We start from the raw sequence: 23,126 nt of genomic DNA on the forward strand, positions 1-23,126 counted from the left end.
GTGGTGGGGACTGAGTGGGGAGGTGGCTCCTGGGCAAAGCATGGGGCAGGGGACTGAAAGGTGCCAGCTGAGTGTCACCCAGACACAAATATCCTGTGTTTCAGTTCCCCTGTCAGAACTCTAGTAGTCGGTTCCTGCCAGTGTGGGTGGGAGAGGTTGTCTGAGCTCACTCGCTTCCCTGGTGGCCTTTCTCCTCCGCAAACCTGCGTTGGGCCAGGTTGGGTGGGAAGTGGGGGCCCTGGGGCTGGATCCCTCCTGGAGAGGACCAAGGGGAGGAGGCGCTGGAGGCTGGCCCAGGTCGGGACGGCAGACTGGGGCGGGCGGGCCTGGGCAGGCCCTCGCAGCGGGGGACGGCAGGGGCCAAGCCCAGGGCACACTTAGTCTTTGAGATTCCCTGGGTCTGGGGGTGGGGGCCACTCCTCCCTTTGTCTCCAAATCCCCCCGGGCTATAGGCCCCGGTCTTCCCATTGCATGGATGGAAGCTGAGACCCAGGCTGCAGGGGACATCCGAGAGCCACCCCTTAGCCTCCTCCTCCTGGGGACGCTGAGGTCGTGGGGTTTGGCAGGGGTCTTTGCAGGCCCTCGGTGCCCCCCGAATCTTCCTCTCAGCCACCCCATCCCCGCCTCCAGCAAAGAGAAGCTCAACCCCTCCAGAACACCGGGCCCTCACCTGTTCCCAAAGACGGTTTTGTGCAGGTCCATTTTTAGATCTTTTGAAATTTTATTTTTAAAAACTTTTCATTGTAAATAACTTTTCATGAAAAAGGTTAAATTGCCCCACGGGGCGGGAGGGCGGATGTAGGACGCAGCCCAGGGGGTCTGGGTGGAGCAAGGCACGCCCCCGCCCCCTGGGAGTGCAGGCAGGGGTGTGGGGTACCCCCATTTCTTGGTCCCAGTAGTTCCAGCAAGCTCGTTGTCCCTCCCAGTGAAGCCTCAGCTACAGCTACAGCTACACTCACTACATTAGTTTGTCCCGCCCCCTACAGCTTGGCTGCCCCTGCCCCAAACCCCCAGACCCAGACTTCCTGCTGCTATCAGCCTCAAGTCTTAAGATTAGGGATTTACATCCCCGCCCCACCCCCTAGGGATGGGGCCAGGTGAAGACCCCAGAGGCCTTAGAGAGGATCTCCTTGCCCCACCCTGTGACCCCACCTCGTTTTGGTCTCCTCTCTGCCCCCTCCCCCAGTCCATCTTCTACCCTGCTCTGCCTCATCCACCGCCTGCCCCAGCCACGGAGGCTCTGCCAGGAGAAGCCTCCAGGGGGTTAATTTGCTGTCATCTAATTAGCATTTGTTGTACCTGGGGACTCTCTCTGGATAGAGACCTGGGGAAGCTGGGTGGGGGGCGGGAAGGGGAGAGTGGAGGTGCTCTGGGAGGGCCCAGTTTCCCCCCCCACCCTGACCTGGGCCCCTCCAGGCCTTGGCTCTCTTGGTGCAGGACCCTTTAGCCAGTTTCTGGGGCTGGGAAGATGGGGAGCAAGGAAACACTGTGTGTACAAGGCGGGCTGGGGAGGAGGCAACAGTTCTGGTCCTGGGCCCTCGTCCTCAGCCTCCTGGGCTTGAATCTGATTGCAGCGGGGCTGGTGGCCATGTGGCCTTGCGGGACCAGCCTTGGAGCCCTGGCCCAGCCCCTGCCTGGATGGTGGGGTGTCCGCGGACCTGTGTTGGGGGGCAGTTCTGGGCCCTGACTTGGGCACTGTCCGGAGGTGGGGTGGGGCCTGGCTTCTTACAAGAAGGCGCCCACGCTGGCCCAGTCCTGCAGGTCGGAGGCCAGGGTGGTGTCCCCGGCCTCAAAGAGGGGCTCCGGGGGCAGGCAGCCGCTGCCACTCTCGTCCCAGGGGTGCTGCAGGAAGGATGTGGCCAGGAAGGTCTCGTCGAAGTCCAGGCTGTCGGCAGCCTGCTCCACCGAAGGCCCCCAGGTGGCGGGGCAGTCGATGTGGCGGCCGTGGACAGTGAGGTCCACATCCACGTTCGAGGCGGGGCTCAGTGGTGGGCTCAGCTCCAGGGCCCCCAGAGCACCCAGCTCCCCGCCCAGAGTGCCGGCGTCGAAGATGGCCTCCCAGTCAAAGTTGCCTTTGAGGGGTTCCAGCTCACCCTGCTCCTCTGGGGTGGGCAGCAGGGTGCTGAGGGGCCGCGGGACCTTGGTCACCCGCTTGGGCAGGGGCTGTTTGCGCTTATGCCCCAGCCTGCCCTCGCCCGCACCCCAGCCCGCCTCCCCAGTGGCCTCCTCGAACTCCCGCAACAGCTGCTGGGCCTCTGTGTTCACCGTCAGCGGCCTGGCCTGGGGGACAGTGCTGGGCTCCTGCGCGGCCTGGCGGGCAAAGGCCGGGTGGATGTGGACCGGGGGCAGTCGCCGCTTCTTGAAGGCCCCGCTCAGCAGCCGCTCCGCGTACTGGGGGTCGATGCGCCAGAAGCCCCCCTTGCCTGGCTCATCCTTCTCCCGAGGCACCTTGATGAAGCACTTGTTCAGAGACAGGTTGTGGCGGATTGAATTCTGGGCATAGGGAGAGAGCCAGACAGAAAGAGGAACCGCTGGGTCAGTGGGGACAGGGCAATGAAGTGGCACCTAGCCCTCCTGCACACCCCCATCTTCTCTCCGGCAGGGGAGGGGAGAGGGGGACAGATATGCTGCTTTGCCCAGGCGGCTTCGGCTCTGGGACACCAGCCACAGGGCACTGGGAGCCCGGAGTGCTGTCGGGGGCTTTTGTTCCCTGTTGCCGGGATATCTGCCTGCTCAGTCATCCGAGCTCTGAGCCGCAGGGTGGCTCTCCGTGCCACCCCCATCGCCTGCCCTCCCTCCCTCACCCTGCTGCTCACAGCCTCTGGCCAAAGCCCTCCGCTCCCCCAGGGCCTGGACTGCCATCTCCTTCTGCCTGGGCCTGGCTGGCCCTCTCTGTGAGTGAATGGGTCCAGGGAGGGGGCTGGGCAGCCAAGGATGGTGGCGGGGGGGGGGGGGGGGGGGGGCGGGGAGAGAGAGAGAGAGAGAGAGAGAGAGAGAGAGAAAGAGAGAGAGAGAGAGAGAGAGAGGAGAGAGAGAGAGAGAGAGAGAGAGAGAGAGAGAGAGCCAGCGAGCGTATGCAGGGATGAGGGGTGTAGGATCTGATGACTTTCCCTATTTGTTGAGCTGGCTGCTGGCCTGGGCCTTCACCCCCCAAGGCCCCCTCCCCCTACTCTAGGCTCAGTTGATTATTACCCAGCCAAGAGCCAGGAGCATAGCACTCATTCCTGGGGCTGGTTTCCTGAAGCCAAAGCTGAACAGGCTTAGGGTAGGGTGGGGCTGAGGGTCCCTGCTTTTTGCTGTGGCTAAAATGACACTGCTCTAGGGTCAGGGGGCATTTGAAATGGCTTGGGACTGTGGTCCTGTGGCCTGCCCACTTTGGGTGCTTCAGGGAAGAGTCTGGGCATCCTTGGGGGGCCTCTGTTACCAACTAGCCCTTGATGGTGATGGCTGAAGACGGAGCAATGTCCACCCAGCCTCAAATCCACCATCCTCCTGCCTTGTCCATTCTTATGTGTTTCATCTTGTCCAAAGCCTGCTGGGGCCCAGGGTCCTGGGCTGGGACAGCAGGGCAGGTGGGTGATAGTGCCCCCAGCAAGGCTGGGATGTTTACATGGTGGCTGGGGCCCCTTGGCTGCTCTGTGCCAGGTTCCAGAGACTTGGAACATGCAGCCGTGTGGCAGGCAGAGCCCCTGTGGAAGGTACCTGGCTCAGGTAATTGTCTCCCCAGGGAGGTTGGCTGAGAGCGGGGGTTGGAGGGAGAAAACTAAGCAGAGGTTGAAGTAGGGGGCTGGGACAGCAGCTTTAGGAAGGTCCCCCTTTAGGAGGGGGTAGCCCTCCACCCTCCACTGGGACAAAGCTGGCCCTCACATGCCACAGCACTCCTTCCATCCCACACTCCCCAAGCCAACTGCAAAAGGGCAGGACATAGAGCCTGGCAGGGAGGCCATGTTCCAGTTTCCGTTTCTGACTCCCAGCCTGACAAACCTTCCCGGGCAGGGCAGTGGCTAGGAATTCTAGGACTTGGGACAAGAATGTGCCTTCAGTTCACTGCTCTCCCCAAGGAGACTCTATCCACGCGGTCTAGCCCTGGTCTTTGGCCTGGGCCTGCTGGATGAATGGCAGGTTCCTTCCCCTTGAATCTCAGCCTCTGCACCCCTAAAGCCCTCTACCTCTGGACACTCTCCCTTCTCCCTCTCTGGAAGTCAAAGGAGGGGCAGCTGCAAGAACTGGGCCCCTTTGCAGTCCTCCCTTCTGGGGCCCTGGCCGCACGGAGCCTACTTGGCCTGCAGATCTGGGATGTGAATCCAATGCCCCGTGGGGAGCCAGGAGGGAATGGGGAGGGAGCGGCCGCCGCCCGCGCCTCCTCTACCTGCCAGGTGGGATCTGCATGGCGGAAGTAGCAGAAGTTGTCCGTGATCCACTTGTAGATGGCCGACAGGGTGATCTTGGTGGCCTTGCTGGCCTGCATGGCCATGCAGATGAGCGTGGCGTACGAGTAGGGAGGCTTCACATGCGGGTTGGTGGCGTAGTCCACATCGTCGGGGGGCGGGGCCTGCAGCCCCGGGGGCGTGCTCCGCGATGTGCACGACGAAGTGGGCTTGCCCGGCGTGTGCGGCTGCCCCAGGCAGGCGGGGTCGGCCGCCAGGGGGGACCCGGGTGCTGCTGAGCCTGGCACCTGGTGGTAGCCGTGGGGGTCGGTGCCCCCCGGGGGCAGGGCGGGGGCCTTGGCGTTGAGAATGGAGAATTCCTGCAGCCACTGAAGGCTGGTCAGGCTGTCATCCAGGGCGTCGGGCTCCTCCAGGCCGCCCTCCGGCCCGGCCTCCTCCGCCGGCCCGGCTCCGGAGAGGCGCAGCCAGCTCTCCGCCATGTCTGCGGGGACTCTCCGAGGGGGCGGTCAGCATCCACGGCCTGAGTCGGGGGTGGCCCGCCGCGCTCTCCCGCCCGCTGACTCCCGCAGCTTCGGTTACTCGGCCTCTCGGACGCGCGCTTCCATCTCGCGACCCCTGGGGCGCCTCCTCCGAATATGCTTGTGGTGCCTGCGAGGACCACGGCGGGAGCTGAGCACCACCCCACGCCCCGTACAGGGGGCGCCTCCCCTAACATCATCCCCGCAGCTGGGGAGGATCTTTTAGTACCGAGGTCTGGGAAACAGAAGTAAGGCCCTGGGGTCCCCCCCCCCCACCAGAACCGCCTCCCTCCTCCTTTCCTCTTCGAGGTTTTATTAGGCAAATAAAGTAAGAGGGTAGGGGCATCCGAGGCTATCCTTTTCTCCCGAAGAGCAGGAAATCAGGACCCCCTTCCTCCCCGCAACAAATGGAAATGGGGCGACAAGTCTGGGAGGGCAGTACGACGGGGCGGGAGCGGAGGAGGTCCTCTGATCCTTGAAAAGGAATATTATGATAGGGGGTCGTCGGGAAGGAAGGGGACGGAACAGTTATGAGGGGCAGGAGGCGAGTTTCCCACAAACTCCTCCGTTGTCAGTCCCTGGGCCCACCACTTCCGTCAAGGACGAACGAGAGAGCGGACTGGTACCGTCGCCCACCCTTCCCCAGGGCCTGTAGCCCTCCTCGTCCCTTACCTGGCTCAGAGCGCAGCCCGGGCCAGAGGAAGGTTCTGGAAGAAGTTCCTCCCACCCCCTGCGGCTCTCTGCCCCTCCGCTCGAGGGCCCTGCCAGCGCCTCTCGCTGCCCCCCCGCCCGACGGCGCTTCTCTGAGCGACCGCGGCCCTGGGACCGGCAATAAGTAGCCGCTCCAAAGGCTTCTCCTGCAGCCATGGCGACGCTCCGCCCCCATAAACAGCTTCCGCCACTGCTATTGGCCAGCAAGTCTCCAAGGAGACCGCGGGCACTTGCCACGCTCTCTGGCGGCAACGCTCTTCGAACTCCCTCCTTCTGCCGCCCTCTCCCGCGCCACCCAACCCCCTACCCGCCGCCGCGTCCGGGCTCGGTTCTTTCCCGCCAGAGGGCCCCGCGCTGGGGTCGGAGAAGCGCGCGGCCCGCGGCCCCCGGAACCGCTACGGATCCGTTCGTCCTGGGGAACCACGACTCCCGCCCCCACCCCCTTCCAGTCCGGGTCTCTCTGAGGCATCGACTGCTCCTGGGACAGAGCCTCGGGTTGAGGGGCTAAGGCTGGGAGCGGGCTTAGGCTCGGGAACCGTATCCTTGAGGTTTTCTTTCCTCTCCGCTGCGAGTGGCACTTTCTCATATTTCTGCGGCGTTTCCCTCTCCCCCGACCCTTAGTATCTCTCTCTGGTGCCCCAGGCAGGTCTGACTCTCCGATGCCACCTGCTGCTTACATCCACAGAGGCGGCAAACACCAGGCGGTAGGGTAATCCAGTGTGTCCCGGTAAGCAGCCCATTCCCCACCCCTATCCTCAAGGTTCCAGGAAGCTGATATTCTAGAGACTTCTGCAGAAGCACACTCACTCTTTTGGAGACAGCGGATGAGGCAGAGCCCGTGGGTAAAACTCTGAAGTCATGGACTTGTCAAATTCTTCTAGCGGTGCCTTTTAGTCAATTAATTTCACCAACTTTTAAGTGACAGGGATTAAGGGTAGAGGGACTCTGGGGACTGTGGCCCTTCTTCCTCCCTTCCCCTGGCCTCCCTCCTGTCACCAGCTTTCCTGCTCTTTAATTATTGAGGAGCTGCAGGGTTGGAAGTTCTCCGGTTTAAGGCGGCTGCAGAGGCAGTGGTGGGGGCTGGGTTGCTTACCCAGCCTCTGCCCAGGAGCTGGAGCCAGGAAGGCTGATGCCCAGGCCATGAAGAAGTCCCGGCAATGGTGCATCTCTCCCCCACCAACATGCCTTTTCCTAGCCCTTGCCTCTCCCACTCCTCCAACTCCAGATCCTCTTGAATAAAAATATTAGAATACTGAAGAAAGAGAAACTTTCACAGATAAACTCACTTTGTAGTTAGTTAGCTCTCCTTCCCTTGTAAACAGTTTTATTCATTTTTAAGAATCATGCAGCAATCCATAATATATTGCATTCTTGCTGTCCCCACTGTAGTGTGCCCACAAGTGTACCCCAGGGAGAGGGGTACACAGATGGCTCAAGCAGTATACACATGCGCACACCAGGTGTTCAGACCAAAGCAAAGTGAGCAACCAGCGTGCCAACCCCAGGTGGGCAGGATCCTAACTCCCCAGGTGAGACGCATGAGTGTGGGGGTCTGTGTCCAAGAGATGCCTCAGTGAGGGTGGAAACTGGTGGGATGGAACTGGGCAGAACGCGGCTCCGTGAGGAAGCTGGGATCACACCACCTGAAGGCCATAGGGAGAGCACAGGCCTAGTGCAGCAGGAAGGAGCCCTGGGTCTCCAGAGTTAGGCTGTGCCCTGTGGGAGAAGCCAGGCCCCACCTCTTCTCTTTGGGCGAACTGTGGATGTGACTATGTGACTGTCTCCAGATGAAGAACTGGGGCAAAAGGGTTGACCACTGACCTGTCCTAATCAGGCTGACTGAGGACTAACTCCTTGGATAGTGTATTTCTGCCGGCCAGAGAGCTAAATGACAGCCAAGAGAAGGTGGGGGAGGGAGGAAGAGGAGAAATTGGAACTGAGAAACAAGTTAAAGGACATTTCTAACCTAGGTATGCTGTGGATGTGGAACTGAGGCCTTGAGGAATCTTTCTGTGCCTCTCCCTAGGAGAGGACTGAGCACTTGCTTCGAGGAAGGACACCTCCAGGAAGGGGGTCTTGGCCACTTCAGCTACTGTTTACCTGAATCTCCTTCATCTCAGCTCCTTCCTCCCTCCTCCCAGGTAACACCACACTGTGAATACCACCTGCGGGGGACAGGACAGGAGGTGGTCTGTGTGCCACCACTGTCCCTGCTGCTTCTGAGCTCACGTTTCAGGGAAATCAGGAAGTGGGGTTGTTGCTCAGCTTATGCATCTTAAATATGAAAGGGGCTGGAAGAATGTTGGGGGAAGGAAAGGACATTAGGTGGGGCCTGAAATGGCAGAGTCTACTGCAGTATTTCAGAGGGTGGACAACAGGCTTCCCTTCATCAGGGCAGGATGTGAGCCACAACCACTAGGCAGTGTCACCACACTCCTGGCCTCTGCGGCCACACAGGAGCACAGGACCGCCTGGGCACCAGGCTCTTTTTGAGGCTATCAGGCCTTGGAAACAGCCTTGAAAAGCTTTTTTAGGGTAACAATTCCAAACCCTAAGACAAGTCCACCACAATGGGCATAGCCTATAAGGCTCTCCCACATCTCAACCTCACAAATAATAGTTGTTTCTAAGTTTGCTTTCCAAATACTCATGCCCTACTAAAGAACCAACTTTCCAAAGGCCAGTAAGAGCCACATGGAATTCACCGAGACACAAGTGCTGAGGAAGGGGGCAGCCACCACCTCATAGTCCAGACGTGCTGTTTTGGTTCTTGTATTTGTGCCCTTGCGCTGGGCTGGGGTGGGGAGGGCACATGAACAGAACACCATCTCTGAACTGCCAATCAGCATGTGACTGGCCCCATCTCCCCTTTTACTAATTAGGCTCAGCAGCTCTGGAAGGCAAGGGAGGAACACGTGGAGGATGGATGGGGCCCCTGAGGTGAAGGCCCTGAGCCCTGACTCCAGCCTCTGCTCCTGGCTCACTGCTGCTGGCTGCATGCTGCTGCCTGAACTTTGCTCAAGCCTCTCCACCACCTCCTATGGGGACCTGGGCAGTTGAGAATCACTGGTCCACATTTCTCTTCCACCATTAACAAAAGGGATATAGATGGGAGCAACAGGGACAAGAATGCCACCTCCTGGGTGAGTGAGGATGAATTACGACATAGTATGTGACCACTCCTCACCCAGTAGTTGGTACATAGAGAGGTCAAACACATGTTTCTTAAAATGTCACTTTAGGATGGAGTACTAGGCCTCCCTGAATGCACCTGATCAGGAGAAATGCTCCTTAAGGGAAATCATCTTAACAGGGGGATTCGCAGATTCAAGGGCTCCTTTGTAAGCAGGCCCAGAAGACTGGCTCTGCTCCCAGAAGGAAGGATTGTTTCTTTCAGCCACCTTTTGGCTGCTACCATTTCTTGTCCTCGAGAAAGGCACTCCTAGTGCCTGTGGAGGGAAAGGCCACATGTGTGCAGCATGGCTTTCCTTTCCACAGGAGCCATCCTCCAGCCCCACCCCAGACTTCAGGTTTTCAATTGTTTATGGTGTGCCAGAGACCAGGAAATGCCAGAGGGATGTTTACAACAAAGCTGCCAAAACTCTAAGCCTTCTTGTTCTACTCCCTAAGGAGAAAAAAGATGCATAAGAAACAACTAGCCCATGGACCCCAGCTCCATCTGAACATCAAGATACCATGGGGACATTCCAGAGTCCCTGCAAAGAGTCTCATGAGCTGCAGTTCATTGAGAGGCTTTAGGCCACAGGGAGAAAGGAGGGCTCCAGTCTCCTCTTAGAGGTGAGGGATTGTGGTTACAGGTTGTATGAGCTGTCACAGGAGGGTGAAAAGTCCAGCCTCTTGCTAAGGATGCCCAGGAGGCAGCAGCCAAGTGAAGATGGATGGAATGCAGGGGCAGGAGGGGAGCCCAAGTGCAGGGGCTGGGGCTCAGACAGCCAAAGGGCCCCACACACAAGGCCTCGTCTCAGAGTCCTCCAGGCTGCTGGATGACAAGCGTCGGCGCTGGGCGTTACATCGACTGACGGCATTGTCATCAGCCTGCCAGGTACCTGGGGAAGAGAAAATGAACATTAAAGGGGCCAAAGCTTTGGCCAGGTCCAGATGGTGTCTCCAGCAGGGCAGCCCAGGAGTCAGCACGGAAGGAGCAGGATGAGTATCATCTGAGACCCCTGCGAGGGCGCAAGCCACAGCACCCTCTTAAGAACAGAGAGAAGCAGGTGCAGACAGGTGCAGGGGCTGCTCCTGCCCCCTGGGCTAGGTACAGTCACTGCCACGGTGGCTCCCAGACAGGGAGGATGCTCCTTGTTTTGTGAACTTACCCTAGGATCCACTTTAGTATTTTAAGTTCTTGGTTTGAAAGTTTGCCTATATGTTACGATAGACAGGAAAAGGAAATTGGGCCTTGCTGAGCTATTTTCATTGGGGCAGGAAGAGGTGGGGGGAAGTGAGAAGACTATGTTCGTTCTGGCCCAAAGTATTAATGTTTTCTGCGGGGGCCAAGGTGGAGCAGGAAAGGACTGGCCACCCAGCAGGGTTCCTGGGACAGAAGGCCACATGGAGGGAGGACAGTGTGAGGCCCCAGCCCCCCTCACCTGCCATTTTCCCCTCTTCCTGCACCTGCGCAGCTGTTGAGGTTTGCTACTAGCTGGTGCCATCAGCCCAGCAGACACCAGCCTGGGAGCCTTGGGGTCCCACAGGTACCACCACTGAACGCATCCTCTCCCCTAAATCTGCTGCTGCCCCCATGTGAGGAGCGCCAGCGCCAGTCTGGAAACCCATTCTGGGTGCTGCTCTTTCCTTTGTGCTCCGCATCCAATCCTCCACAAGCTCCTACGGGCTCACTTCTAGCCATGTTGTGACGCCATCTGTAGTCACACTAACTGGGCTCCACTTCCAGTTTACATCGGTGTGATCTTGGGCACATCAATTTACTGTGGGCCTTGGTTTTCTCATCCATCAGATGGGAGATGAGTACTGACCTCACAGGCTTGCTGTGAGGACTAGAGAACGCAAGTGCTGGTGAGAGAATCTGACTCCTACAACAGCCTGTGCTCACGCTCCTGCAGGCCACCTCGCCTTTTCACTGGGTGTCCTCTTCATCTTTCGCCCACAGATGAGCTGGTTCCCTCCAGTGCCTTCCCTCCAGGGAGGCTAGAATGCTCCTGCCTTGGGCCTTGGCCGCCTCTGCTCTCAGGGCCCCCTGGCACCCTGGGGAAGGGAAGCCATGTCATCCTCCAGACGCTGTGGGCCTCGTAAGCCATGTCTCCCAGTTCCCTCCCCTTACAAGGCACCTCTGGCCGGGTGAGGCCAGTGTGCACCTAAGTGCTCGCTGCAGCCTGAACTACGGCTCCACGCACACGTCACATGGTGGAAACCGCTGAGTCCTGGAGCTCCTCCATGGGCAGGGGCCATGACTTTTCCACTGCTGTGGTCCAGAGCCCAGCAGGACACCCGACCCATAGGAGGGCCTGTTCAGTGGACAAGGCCGACACACTGTAGAGTGTGGCCGTGAGGTTGAGAGGCCACTCCCAAGTGTCCTGAGTCAGCCTCAGACCAGCCCAGGACATGAAGTGCTTTAACCCACGTGGAGTCAGCAGGTATAAATGGCTTGCTTACATCCCGTCAGTGGCTTGGCATGCTAATCACCCTCGGGCTCTAACAGTCTCTGGTGCTGGACCCCAGGGGAAGAGTGAGAACAGGAGTCTTGTATCTTCTCACATCCAAACTGAATTTGGGATCTTGACTCCCTGGGGGTGTGTACTGGAGCCTGGGACGTGAGTCAAGGTGTTTTTTCACCCCTAGTGGTGGCACTGTGTGTCTAAATGTGGCAGGATGAATATAAGGCTGTTAATATTGCCTTTAAAGTGAGAAACCCAAAATAAAATGAGCTGTTTGTTCATTGATAGAATTCGGTAGATCTCATACCTATTCCTCAATGTTTATGGGGCAGGACTCCGGAGCTGCGGCTGTTCAGTAGGAAAGACCAAAAGCAAATGGTAAACAAGAGAGAAGACACACATGCATGCACAAATAAAAACAGCAGCACCGCCGCCGCCGCCACCGCCACCGCCACCGCCACCACCGCTGCTGCCACCACCGAGGCCACCAGCAAGCCATAAAACGCTGGGCCCAGAGAGTCGCCCTGACTCTTCATTCACAGGAGTCCTTGCAACAAATGGCACCCTTCTAATCTAGAAGCATAAGCCAGGGCAGAGCATCGGTTACTTGTGGAAGACTCAAGAATCAGATCTGAAGTCTCTCCCGGCCTCTTGGTATGCTCTGTGGTGAGGGAGATTCAGCAGCAAGAGGGGGGTGCCTTCCCACTGGCCAGGACCCTGAAGGGCCCATGGCAAAGCCCTGCTACTGATCTCTCCTCAGCCTCATTCCCACGACAAGCCCGGCTGTAGAAAGCCAGTCTGTGTGCTGAGGGGCCTTCCAAAGCAGGTGCCGCCATTTTGTCTGGCTGAATCCAGGCCCCTCCAGCCAGAAAATGGAGTGTGGAGATTTAAAATCCTTATAGGGAAATGGATAAAGGTGCTTTCCATTCACTTCTCATTTTGGGGGTCAGAAATGGGAGTATGAAGAGACCTCTAGAGGTAGATTTTGGGAGCACATTTAGGAAAATTTCACAAGCCCCTTTCCTGCCTCTACCAAGCCACTAATTAAATGTAAGGAATTTAATAGCTCAATGGTCTTTGCCGATTTCTCTCCAGGGAAAGGAGAAACTTGGTTTGAATTTTTCCTTAGTGCCCACAAAGTGTAAACTTTCCTAGTGGCATTTTAGTCTTGGGTTCTGAGGCTTCTCAAAAAGAAGAGAGAATTTAATTTGGTCTCCATAAGCATTTTTAGATTTCACTGGATATGCTCATTCCCCTCAATGCAATAATTTAAAAACTATATTTGTATCACCACTAAAAAGATCAAAATTATCTTTGCCTTTTTTTTTTTTGAAGACAGTCTCACTCTGTCTCCCAGGCTGGAGTGCAGTGGTATGATCTTGACTCACTGCAACCTCCGCTTCCCAGGTTCAATCGATCCTCCCACCTCAGCCTCTTGAGTAGCTGGGACTACAGGTGTACGCCACCAAGCCTGGCTAATGTTTGTGTTTTCTATAGAGACAGGGTTTCAGTGTGTTGCCCAGGCTGGTCTCCAGCGATCACCCACCTTGGCCTCCCAAAGTGCTGGGATTACAGGTATGAGCCACTATGCATGGTCTGTCTTTGCCTTTTTTCCATCACTGACTACCCCAGAGCCTTCACAGAGCTATCACTTGCCGCGATGACTATCCTGCCACCTGTGTGGCAGGAAAGTCCACCAAACTCCTTGGAGCCACATCTACTTAGCGTGGTCTTACAGTTCTAGTCTTAGTACCACCTGTGACACCTGTCAACTTAGATCTTCCCCTTTACTCCTTTCAGAAGCAATCTTGGAACACACTCCCCAGTGAAAAACCAAAAATCCACCCTTGGTCTTGGGGCCCAGGAAGACCCAGAAGCTTCTTAAGGGGGGAGGGGCTGGAATAAGAGAAGTGCCTCTAAGCCCCTCACCAGCGTGACCAGAGTGGTGAGGATGGGAACCAGCAAGGTTCTCAGTCCTTGCCACCAGCTGGGTCTCCTGGCAGAGGCTGTGAACATGGTGCAGGGCACGGGGAGAGCATGGGAGCCACCCTGGGCTCCATTTCCCACTGGCCCTCCACGAAGGGAGTGGTACCCGCTTGAAGAGCGAAACACGGCTGGGCGCAGTGGCTCACGCCTGTAATCCTAGCACTTTGGGAAGCCAAGGTAGGTGGATCACCTGAGGTCAGGAGTTCAAGACCAGCCTGGCCATCACAGTGAAACCCCATCTTAAAAAAATAAATAATTAATTAAAAAAGAGGCTGGGCGCGGTGGCTCAATGCCTATAATCCCAGCACTTTGGGAGGCCGAGGCAGGTGGATCACGAGGTCAAGAGATCGAGACCATCCTGGTCAACAAGGTGAAACCCCCGTCTCTACTAAAAATACAAAAAGTAGCTGGGCATGGTGGTGCGTGCCTGTAGTCCCAGCTACTCGGGAGGCTGAGGCAGGAGAATTGCTTGAATCCAGAAGGCGGAGGTTGCAGTGAGCTGAGATTGTGCCATTGCACTCCAGTCTGGGTAACAACAGCAAAACTTGGTCTCAAAAAAATAAAAAATAAAATAAAAAAAGAGAAAGTATTAAAAAAGAAGAGGGAAACACACTCAAGCAGAGTCCAAGCACATGTGCAGCTGTCCTGACAGGGAGAGAGCTGGCTGCAGGAGCAGTGAGGCGCCATGACAGCCAGTGGTATCTTGGCCCTGGGATAGAAAGCTGAACTTACAGCTGAGTGTGAAGAGGTCTATGTATACCATGGGACCTACCAAAGTAGTTATTCCTGTCTGTAACCTACCAGATACTTCCAGAGAGTTCTCCAGCACTTTTGCTACCAGTGATGCTACCAGCGGAACCAGAGACACATTTTGCTTAGAGAGATGTGCTTTTCCCTCTCAAGTAAAAGGGGAACCAGAGGTTTTGTGATATCACTGTCACCCAACTACTGACTGATGATGCCAATTAAAAACAAATCCTGGCCGGGCATGATGGCTCATGCCTGTAATCCCAGCACTTTAGGAGGTCAAGGCAGGCAGATCACAAGGTCAGGAGTTTGAGACTACCTTTACCAACATGGTGAAACCCTGTCTCTATTAAAAATACAAAAATTAGGCTGGGCGTGGTGGCTCAAGCCTGTAATCCCAGCACTTTGGGAGGCCGAGGTGGGTGGATCACGAGGTCAAGAGATCGAGACCATCCTGGTCACCATGGTGAAACCCCGTCTCTACTAAAAAAATACAAAAAATTATCTGGGCATGGTGGCGCGTGCCTGTAATCCCAGCTACTCGGGATGCTGAGGCAGAAGAATCGCCTGAACCCAGGAGGCGGAGGTTGCGGTGAGCTGAGATCACGCCATTGCACTCCAGCCTGGGTAACAAGAGCAAAACTCCATCTCAAAAAAAAAACACAAAAAACAAAAATTAGATGGGCATGGTGGCACACACCTGTAATCCCAGCTACTCAGGAGGCAGAGGCAGGATAATCGCTTGAACCCAGGAGACGGAGGTGGCAGTGAGCCGAGATTATGCCACTGTACTCCACCTGGGCGACAGAGTGAGACTCCATCTCAAAAAAAAACCAAACAAAACCAAATCCTTTCCATAGTCTTTGCCACAGAAGCATTCCCATTTTTGTTGAACAGAAATTAATAGTCTCACACATTTTTTTTCTTTCTTAGAAAATCTTAGTATATTGAATACTACAGGCCCTCATCTTGAGGCCCCTGGTGAGGATAGAATGGGACACTTACAGTGCTGTACCCAAGGCCCTCTTCCGAGAGCCATCATAAGCATCTGATTTCATGTTTGGCCCAAACTGTGAGCTGACCATAATCTCTAAACAGCTGCCTCCACAAGTCACCCTAAGGAACCCCAGGGCTGCTCTCTTCCTCCCAGTCCTTGCTCTCCTCCCGTAATCCTGTAAGTGGAGTAACTATCACCAAGCAGGTCGCCAAGGGGAGTCAGGAAGAGGAGGGAGCAGAGGGATACACTGAATTTCCACCAGCACTGTTGGCTAAAACAACTCCCAGCAGCTCCTCTGCCAAAAAATAGGGGTGGGTAAGGGAGCCCCTTGAGGGAGGCAGTGAGCTAAATTTCCCTCCTAAAGCCCAGGAAGGAGATGACCAGGGTAGAGCTGCCTCAGACACAGGGCAGAGCTAAGGCAGAGATGTCATCTTCACCCAACTATGGACGGAGGATGCCAGTCAAAACCGAATCCTTTCCATAGCCCTGGCCACAGAAGCATTCCCATTTTCATAGAACAGAAATTAATACAATCTCACCAATATTTTTTCTTGGAAGATCTTAGTACACTGAATACAGGACCTCGCAAATTAGGAACGGGAGCCTTACTCACAGCCCCAAGTGCGCGCCTCCCAGGTGTGTGCGTGGCCAGCAAGCTTGGATGGGGTGAAGCATTGGCAGGGAGGACAGTGCTGGCACGGAGTGAACATGAACTCTCATACCAAGTCTAGAGAACGTACATGAGTTTAGAAAATAAACAAACCAGACAGACAAATTTACATTTGGCAACATGATGTGAAACACAAATGGACAGATGGAAGCCAGGCCAGGGCGGGAAGGTAGGGGTGGTACAGCCCCTGGGCCCCAGCAGCTCCAGTCCAGGCCAAACTGGCAGGAGGCTGGCCCCATGGTCTACACTCAGGCAGGAAGGGGGTCTTCCCTGGGCCTGTGCAGGAGAAGCAGGGGAACCAATACTGCCTCTTTCGGTCTCACTGAATATGAAGAGGCCTAGGCAGTGTCTTTAGGACAAACTAAATAGAAAATGACTCAAGAAAGTCCTTTGAAAGGCTGGAGAAAGCGTCTCTAGAGAATTCCAGCTTCCCTGCCACAAGCTTGTGTGGGGCCAGAGCGTGCTGGAACTGTGCCTTGCACAGGTTGATGGAGAGTGGCAACCGCAGAGGTCGTGTGGCTCCAATGCCTCCAGCCACGTCGCCGAGCGAGTAAAGCACTGGACCCATGATGTGGCTGTTCTGAAGCTGAAGTGAGTCTTCATTCAGGGAATGTTTAAGAGGATTCAAACAACACGATGTGAAGGACAATCTGTGTTGTGAAACCCGGAGGGGACATTTGGCTGAGTCCACTTGGGCAAGATGTGGATTTTAGAAAAGCAGTTTTTGGAGCCCTTGAACGGGCACATTAACTAAAAAGGCAGTCGGTGTGCAAAGTGTGATGAACATGACTGTGTAAGACACCACCTAGATTCGGTTTAGTATCATGAAGAAGAATAAGGGCACACTGACAACCTGATCACCTGTGAAGCTGCAGCTCCAGGGAGCATAGTGAAGCCCTAACTTGACCTCTCCTTTGGATCTGAATCCAGTATGTATAATGCACTGGTAACCCAAAGCTCACTGGCTCAATTAGAATCATTCCTTAGCCTCTAAAATGCTTGCTTTTAGATTCCTCTCTGATCCTAGCTGAAGCACATCTCTTCTGAGGAGCTACGGCTTCACTTTAAAAGGGCTCAGGCAATCCTTACAAGACTTTCATAGACAGGTGGTATCTGTCTGCTCAAACTTCCTGTCACTGAAAACAAGACCAGGCCACCTGACATGATAACTGCAAGGCCAGGAGATGGAGTGGAGAGTGTTTAGGCCAAATTATATATTTTGCTTCTTTCTTCCTACCCTAATATTCTCACTTAGAGCAAGGATGGCTCATTGCAAAAAGCTCAGGGACTCTCCCAGGCCTTCTTACTTCCTTTCAGCAAGTGTTCTCCAGCACTAGCACACCCCAGGCCTTCTTGCCAGGAACTGCAGAGCAGGAGATGGGTGTACCAGGGTGAGAGCAGGGGTAAGAGCACAGGGATCGTCTCCCACCAAGTTCATGTTCAGCAGACTGCCACTCACCAGGTAAGCAGACCTCAGAGCACAGCTTATTGTCCAGTGCTTTCACGCTTGAGATGTCAAAGTCATTGTTATTGTCACACTCCATACCTAGAAATGCGCATGTCCTCTGGCCTGTAACGGAGTTAATGCAGTTAGAGAGGGGCTGGCTGTGTTTTTCTCTACTTTGCTGTCCTTAAAATAAAAATCTTAAGGATGGAGACAAAAAACAAATCAAATCATATGTTAAAAAAAGACAGTAATTAAGTGGGTAAAGAGTGGACAAGAAAGGAGTCACGCTGCATGGGCATGTCTGTGTTCTTGCGCTATCCTGCTGCTTCCCTAGAGCCCGTTCCACCTGCTGTTCCCTAACGGGTCAGATTGCTGAGGAGGGCTGTGGGACACAGGCTCAACAGAGAACACTGGAGTGAGCAGAGCTGGGCAGAGGCCAGGCCGGTGAGGCTGCGACCACCTGGCAGAAGCTAGAGAGAGCCAGTGGGGAGGGCATCCTGCTCATGCCTGTGTCTGCCTCAGATGCGAGCTGGGGTGTTTATGACCACACGGCGTGTTTATGACCACAGGGCTCTGCAAAATAAGTGCATGAAACAACAACTAAAGGTCTTCGGGTCCATAATTTTGCAGATCAAATCAGAATGACTACATTCACAAAATTATGATTTCCTTTGTATGAGACCTGAGTTGTTATTTTCAGTGTGTTTTAAGTGACTAACCAGAAATCTACAGACATGTAAGAAGGGAAGGGAAAGGTTTTAAAAGATGTTTGTTTGTTTTTTTTAAATCAAGTTCTCCTCTTTTTTTCTCCGTGAAACAGAAAGAAGAAAACAAATCCATTCCAGGGCTAGGGAATGTCAGCTGAAACCACCTGGCCACACTGCACTTCTTAGAAGCAGATATTCTATCAGAGAAACCATCACAAGGGGTAACTCTACAGCCTCGAGCACTGAAGTCATCAGCTGAGTTAGTGACACTACAAATCCCCTTGGGCTGGGGTGCAAGAGCTGATGGAGGCAGCCTTGGCGGCCACCTTCTCCTTCAGGCTCCTTGGCCAGGCAGGAGCTGTCAGGTCCACACGCACACCTTCCACACTCCCCAAGCGATGGCCAGCGCTGAAGCAGAAGCAATAGGATGACATCTGCTGGTGCGTCTGCATCCAGGCCGGGGCACACGTGTGCTCTGGAGGTGCCCTTGCGGGAGGTGCTTCAGAGCAGAAGGGGGAAGAGTCTGGCTCCTGGAACACGTGGTGTTCCCTGCTCAGGGGAGACTTTCCCACCTCCGTTCTTCCTCCTATGTGCTTGCTCTGTGGGCCATTCCTTCTCTTCTAGCCTTACTAGAAACAATATTCTTCCAACTGAAGATGTAACTGAAGCCTCAATTATGGTGCAGGAAAACCATTACAACAGCCTTAAAAATGCTTGCCTAAGCTGAGCTGCTGAAGAAACCTGGACCTGTTTCCTTGACCACGCCTTTAATGTGTCTGCTGGCTCCTGGGAGTCCTCTTTTACAATAACGTCTGCCATTTTCCTAACTAAAGCAAGACTTGACCAGCTGCCAAATAGTCCTCCCCTTCCCCCCAGTGGAAGAAATGGCTATAGCTGTTCAACACTGAAACTGCCAGAGCAGCTCTGTGGGGCTCCACTGAACACCTGCAGCAGAGAGGCTGGCGATGGGAGCTGCTTAGAGCGCTTCCGAATGTACTTGGGGTAAATATGTACCTGCATGTATATCCTGCAGCACCCGCACCTGACATCCTTGGCTCTGAGGCCCAGAAAGAGCCGAGGAGGTCATAGAGGTCATCAGTGCCCTGCTTGCTTTGATACACCATTAAGAAGACAGCCTTTCCTCTAACAGCCATACAACTGAACAGTGCCACCAAGTCATACTGGTACCTTTTTCTTTACCCCTTAAAAGAATACCCAGGAAAGAAAGATAATAAAAGGAAATAAAGGACCAGATCTTTTACCATCTTCCTGTGTGGGTGATCCATCCTCTTCCTCTATAACATCATTTCCCTAGGATAGAAGGAAGGCCTTGTGAGTTTATAAAGCAGGAAAATGAGTCGACTGATTGGCTGATGACGGAACTAATCATCTTAATGGTATCTAACTCCAGGGCCTACGTTACTAGCATATATTTTCATCTGTGTTTAATATGCCTGAGAGGCTGACTAGAGGCAGATCTTGCTTGGTGAGGCACCATCTGCCTATAGGGATTAGATCCGAGCCACATTACCCATATAGGCTCAGAATGGTCTGTCAGGAACACCCTTGTTAATAGCTTAGCTGATACTGTTTCTCTAAGGTGGAAGTAAAAGTTACTAAATGAAAGAGCAAATTGTGAGATCATAAAACTTTAAGAAATCTCTTAAGATCCCACACCCTATCTAGATACTCCATTGAGAGTAGTTGGCTCAAGAAGAGTTCTAGATCTCTCACTGTGAGCTGGCGTTCCACAGCACACCACAGTCAGGGCACAGACAGGATCACACTGAACTGTGATCCTGTCTGCCTGCTGGACAGGGCTCCTAGATAGGTCCAGTGGGCTGGGGGTAGGCAGAAACCTCACCACACGGTTCTGTATAGGTCTGTATCTGCCCCAGTGCCAGTGAGTACCTGGGACACAGTTCCCCATGTAGATACTAGTGGAATGAAGGACAATACATTCTCAAGGCCAGGGGCTGGCAAGAAAAGTTCTTTCTTGAACTCACTCCACACCAGTGACCCTGAGAACCAGTGGCCCCACTCACTGGACAGTCCACAGACCCCGGGGTGGCTGCTCTCATCTCTACCCACATTCTACTTGTGACTGATATAGGCATGTCCCCAGGAAGGCTTTGTCAGCACAGCCCCCTGGCCCTGGTCCTTATTGGCATCCCCAGCCATGGCCAGACTCCTCTGGCTGTGGGAAGGGGTCCACTTCATGCTGCTGGGGTTACCTCTGCATCCTGCTCTCCAGCTGGGAGGCCAGCGAAGTTGCTGTCTGGAGACTCCGCTGGCAGCCCCTGCAGAAGAGCACAGTTTTTACAGGTCTCCCATTAAGCTCCTGACAGCAAACCCAAACCTTGTTCAGTACAAAATTGGTGTCAAATAGGAGGGTCAGAGCTAAGGGAATGCCTTGTTTTCTGTGGCACTCCAGGCACTTTGGGGGGCTTTGCTGCCATGAGTGGCAGATCTTTGGTTATGCTACTTTGGACATGTCTGCAAAGTACAGAGAAGCCAGGGTGGTTCCCGTCCTTTCCTTTACCTCTCCTTCTTCTGAAGGGGCCCTGCTGGCAGCCCGGGGGGAAGGGAGAGCCTCTCCCTCCTCTTCAGTGCCAGGGGCGATGTAGGAGCCAGACATGGAGGAGACGGTGTCGGTGCTGATCTGGGACGATGCCATGGACATGACAGACTGGGCCAGACTGCTGCTGGTGCTGGCAGGGCCTTTGGAGACAGGGGATGGAGGAAGGAGCCTAGAGGTCAGGCAGGGCTTCTGCAAGCTTTCTGGGGAGCAGAGCCCTCTCTCTATACTCAGGCAGTAAGGAGTAAAGTGGCCTCCCCTAAAATTGGTTTTAGGTTTAAGGTTTTCCAAAATTCTGCTCCTTTATATTTTAGAGCTCAGAACTCAGCCTCGAGGACAAGACATGTGCTTTTCCCTGTCATAATGCTAAAGGAAACCTCATGACAGCAGGACTGGAGCTGAGAGAACTGACACCCCCTAGCTACAGGCAAGCCCACTAACCCATGGTAGGAAAGCAAGTTCTCTTCCCTCTCAAGCCAGGGCCTACCTGTCATGCTGCCCAGGTATTAGCTTGCCACTCCCATGTCCCTTCCCGGAGGAAACGCCAGGACACTGTGGCTGGGTAAGGGGCAAGGACATGCAGCCGCTCCCCGCTCCTCATGTACCTTCTGGGGAGGAAATAGTGGACGACAGAGGCGTCCCTGTGCAAGACGACTGGTCAATAGCTCCAGATGATGACAAGGTGAGATTCTCACTTTCTGGAGTCACACCACATTCCTGGGGGGTGTGGGGGACACAACAGACATGGAGCAAGCGCCAGTCACCTGTGCTGGAGGAAGGGGTCAGGGCGGAGGTCTGGGTAGAGATGAGGAGGAAAGGCGACACTGGGAGGGACTGACTGGCCTGCAGAGGCCGCAGCTTCTCTCTTCTGTCCTCACTTCTCAGCCCAAGCCTGGAATGACTGCCTCCCAGGGGAGGCACACACTTCAGTCAACATCTCCTGCCCAAGGCACAGCATCTGCTGGGGCCATACAAAGACTGCAGCTCGGGTGACACAGGTCACCCAGCAGCTGTGACATGGGGACACCCCAGGTTTCCCCAGGATTATGATCAGCTTTCCTTCTGAGGCAAAAGCATACAAAGCCAGCAGATGCCTCCCTGCCTGCAGGGTATCTTCACACAGAGCACAGTTAACTCCTGCTCAGCTGATTTCTGATACAAACACCACCTTGTTCCCAGCCTGCTGCTCCTCACATGCCCCACCTCCAATCCCAGCCCCCACCTGCCAGGCATCTGGGCGCACAGCCTGACCCATCTGAGGCAGATGCAAAGTTCTTCAGACTGTGTCTCCAAAATCCCTTCCCCTCCCTCCAGGCACTCCTCTGTTGTCTTAGTTCAGGCGATCCTTCTCGCCTCGGCTACTGGAGCCCTTCCCTGGCTGAGTCTGTCTCCTGTCTAGTCCAGAGTGCACGCTGCAGTCGGGTGGGCCTTTGGGAAGCGAAGTGCTCACCATGTCCCTGCTCAGAGCCTCGACTTCCTGCTCTGTGCCTTTGCATGCACCACCCTATCCACATGGATGTTTCTCTCACCTTTTTCTCCTTGTCTAAAAAACTTCAAGGTTCAGCTAAAATGCTACTCCTCCATAACACATGTTCTGATCTCTTCCACTGATCTTATCCATCTCTGACACAGAAATTTATTGACTCCGTTTTGGGCACAATTCTTTTCTATAAAATTTACTTAGTCATTTAACAAATACTTACTGAGCAACAACAACGTGCCAGGCACGTGCTATTCCCATGCATCTGTCCTGTCCCAGCTAGACCTGAGCACCCACGGCCAGGGACCACTTTACCTTTCTATGCTCTGCTCTATCTAGCTCAGTGCCCGACACAGAGGAGGTGTATACACTTTTGTTAAATGAGGTCTATGTGGGACACACAGGGTAGACAATTCCAGCCTTCTTCTTCCATTCCTCAACACAGGCCTCCCAGCAGCCCCCAATTAACCCCAGGGCTTTCCACTTGCTGTTCCCAGGCCTATAGCCCTCTCTCCTCCTATATCTGCATAGCTACTTCTTCCACATCCCTTGGTCTTGGCTCCTGGACCACTTTTTAAGAATGGTAATCCCCACTTCCAGCTGTGACACTCCCTTCCCTGTTGTGTGACATGCTGATCCACAGTACCGTCTGGCACATGTGTATTTTTTTACTTATTGTCTTTTGTGTCCACCACCCCATCCCAGCCAGCAAGAATATAAATGCTACGAGGGCAGGGACTTTTGTAGTTCCCCAGCTCCTATCCTCAGCATATAGCAGAGTGCCTGGCAAATAATACAGGAGGCATACACTGATGAATGCATGAATCTAATGAAAGCTTTGCCGCTGCCTCAGAGGGTGTTGAAAAGGTGTTTGATGAGTGAATGAGAGCAGAGGGACCTGATGAGGCATGCAGGTAGGAGGAAAGTCCCTGGAGTACAACACCCAAGAAAAGGAGAGGAATGTCAATTACCTCTCCGAGATGCTGAGCTGACAGTCTCTGAGAGAGCTGTGTCTCCGACTCACTGCAGGAACGCTCATCTTCCTCTTCAGGCAGCACAGAAGAATTTTGGGAAATGGATCTGTAGGAGTCCAGAAGAAAAGCAGCTGTATCCAACATCCGTTTAAGAACAGTACTTACTGTGAGGAGAAACTGAGGGGAAAACCCAAATCTCTTTTGTTTGCTTATTTTTTGAGACAGGGTCTCATTATGTTTCCCAGGCTGGACTCGGACTCCTGGGCTTCAGCAATCCTTTTGTTGAC

At 54.5% G+C, this 23,126-nt stretch overlaps 2 protein-coding genes and 2 long non-coding RNA genes across 21 annotated transcripts in view; 2 read left to right on the forward strand and 2 right to left on the reverse strand.

Annotated features, from left to right (window-relative positions):
- Window positions 1-701: 701 nt before the first annotated feature.
- Window positions 702-5,715, reverse strand: FOXJ1 (forkhead box J1). The gene is made up of 3 exons (XM_002806872.6): window positions 5,579-5,715; window positions 4,370-5,036; window positions 702-2,493 (listed from the first exon to the last, which is right to left on the reverse strand). The coding sequence occupies exons 2-3, from the start codon at window positions 4,865-4,867 to the stop codon at window positions 1,726-1,728; spliced, it is 1,266 nt and encodes a 421-aa protein (XP_002806918.2). The 5' UTR covers window positions 4,868-5,036; window positions 5,579-5,715; the 3' UTR covers window positions 702-1,725.
- LOC103793386 (uncharacterized) lies at window positions 2,796-7,759 on the forward strand. Of its 8 annotated transcripts, XR_013536007.1 has the most exons (4): window positions 5,878-6,165; window positions 6,260-6,344; window positions 6,641-6,777; window positions 7,007-7,759. It is a non-coding gene; the product is annotated as an uncharacterized LOC103793386 (long non-coding RNA). The 8 variants fall into 8 exon arrangements; XR_013536006.1 differs by lacking the exons at window positions 5,878-6,165; window positions 6,641-6,777 and adding an exon at window positions 2,796-2,894 and having other exon boundaries at window positions 6,260-6,455; XR_008481705.2 differs by lacking the exons at window positions 5,878-6,165; window positions 6,641-6,777 and adding an exon at window positions 5,020-5,154.
- Window positions 6,904-23,126, reverse strand: part of RNF157 (ring finger protein 157) — a 92,727-nt gene continuing 76,504 nt past the window's right edge. For 2 of the 11 annotated variants that reach the window (XM_078374709.1, XM_035301834.3), the window contains 7 exons: window positions 22,837-22,945; window positions 20,991-21,180; window positions 20,350-20,528; window positions 20,042-20,107; window positions 19,070-19,118; window positions 17,113-17,223; window positions 6,904-9,684 (listed from right to left, as the gene is read on the reverse strand). In XM_078374709.1, the coding sequence (XP_078230835.1) occupies window positions 9,563-9,684; window positions 17,113-17,223; window positions 19,070-19,118; window positions 20,042-20,107; window positions 20,350-20,528; window positions 20,991-21,180; window positions 22,837-22,945 (826 nt within the window). In that variant the 3' untranslated portion in view covers window positions 6,904-9,562. Of the gene's footprint in view, window positions 9,685-10,614; window positions 10,844-11,560; window positions 11,602-15,758; window positions 16,304-17,112; window positions 17,224-19,069; window positions 19,119-20,041; window positions 20,108-20,349; window positions 20,529-20,990; window positions 21,181-22,836; window positions 22,946-23,126 lie in introns of those variants that run through there. The other 9 variants (XR_013536003.1, XR_013536002.1, XR_013536004.1 and 6 more) reach the window with 9 other exon arrangements.
- On the forward strand, window positions 11,239-19,073 carry LOC144582716 (uncharacterized). Its single transcript, XR_013536008.1, has 3 exons — window positions 11,239-12,828; window positions 16,971-17,115; window positions 17,921-19,073. It is a non-coding gene; the product is annotated as an uncharacterized LOC144582716 (long non-coding RNA).

Source organism: Callithrix jacchus, chromosome 5 (assembly GCF_049354715.1).
Source record: "Callithrix jacchus isolate 240 chromosome 5, calJac240_pri, whole genome shotgun sequence".
NCBI classification, from domain to species: domain Eukaryota; kingdom Metazoa; phylum Chordata; class Mammalia; order Primates; family Cebidae; genus Callithrix; species Callithrix jacchus.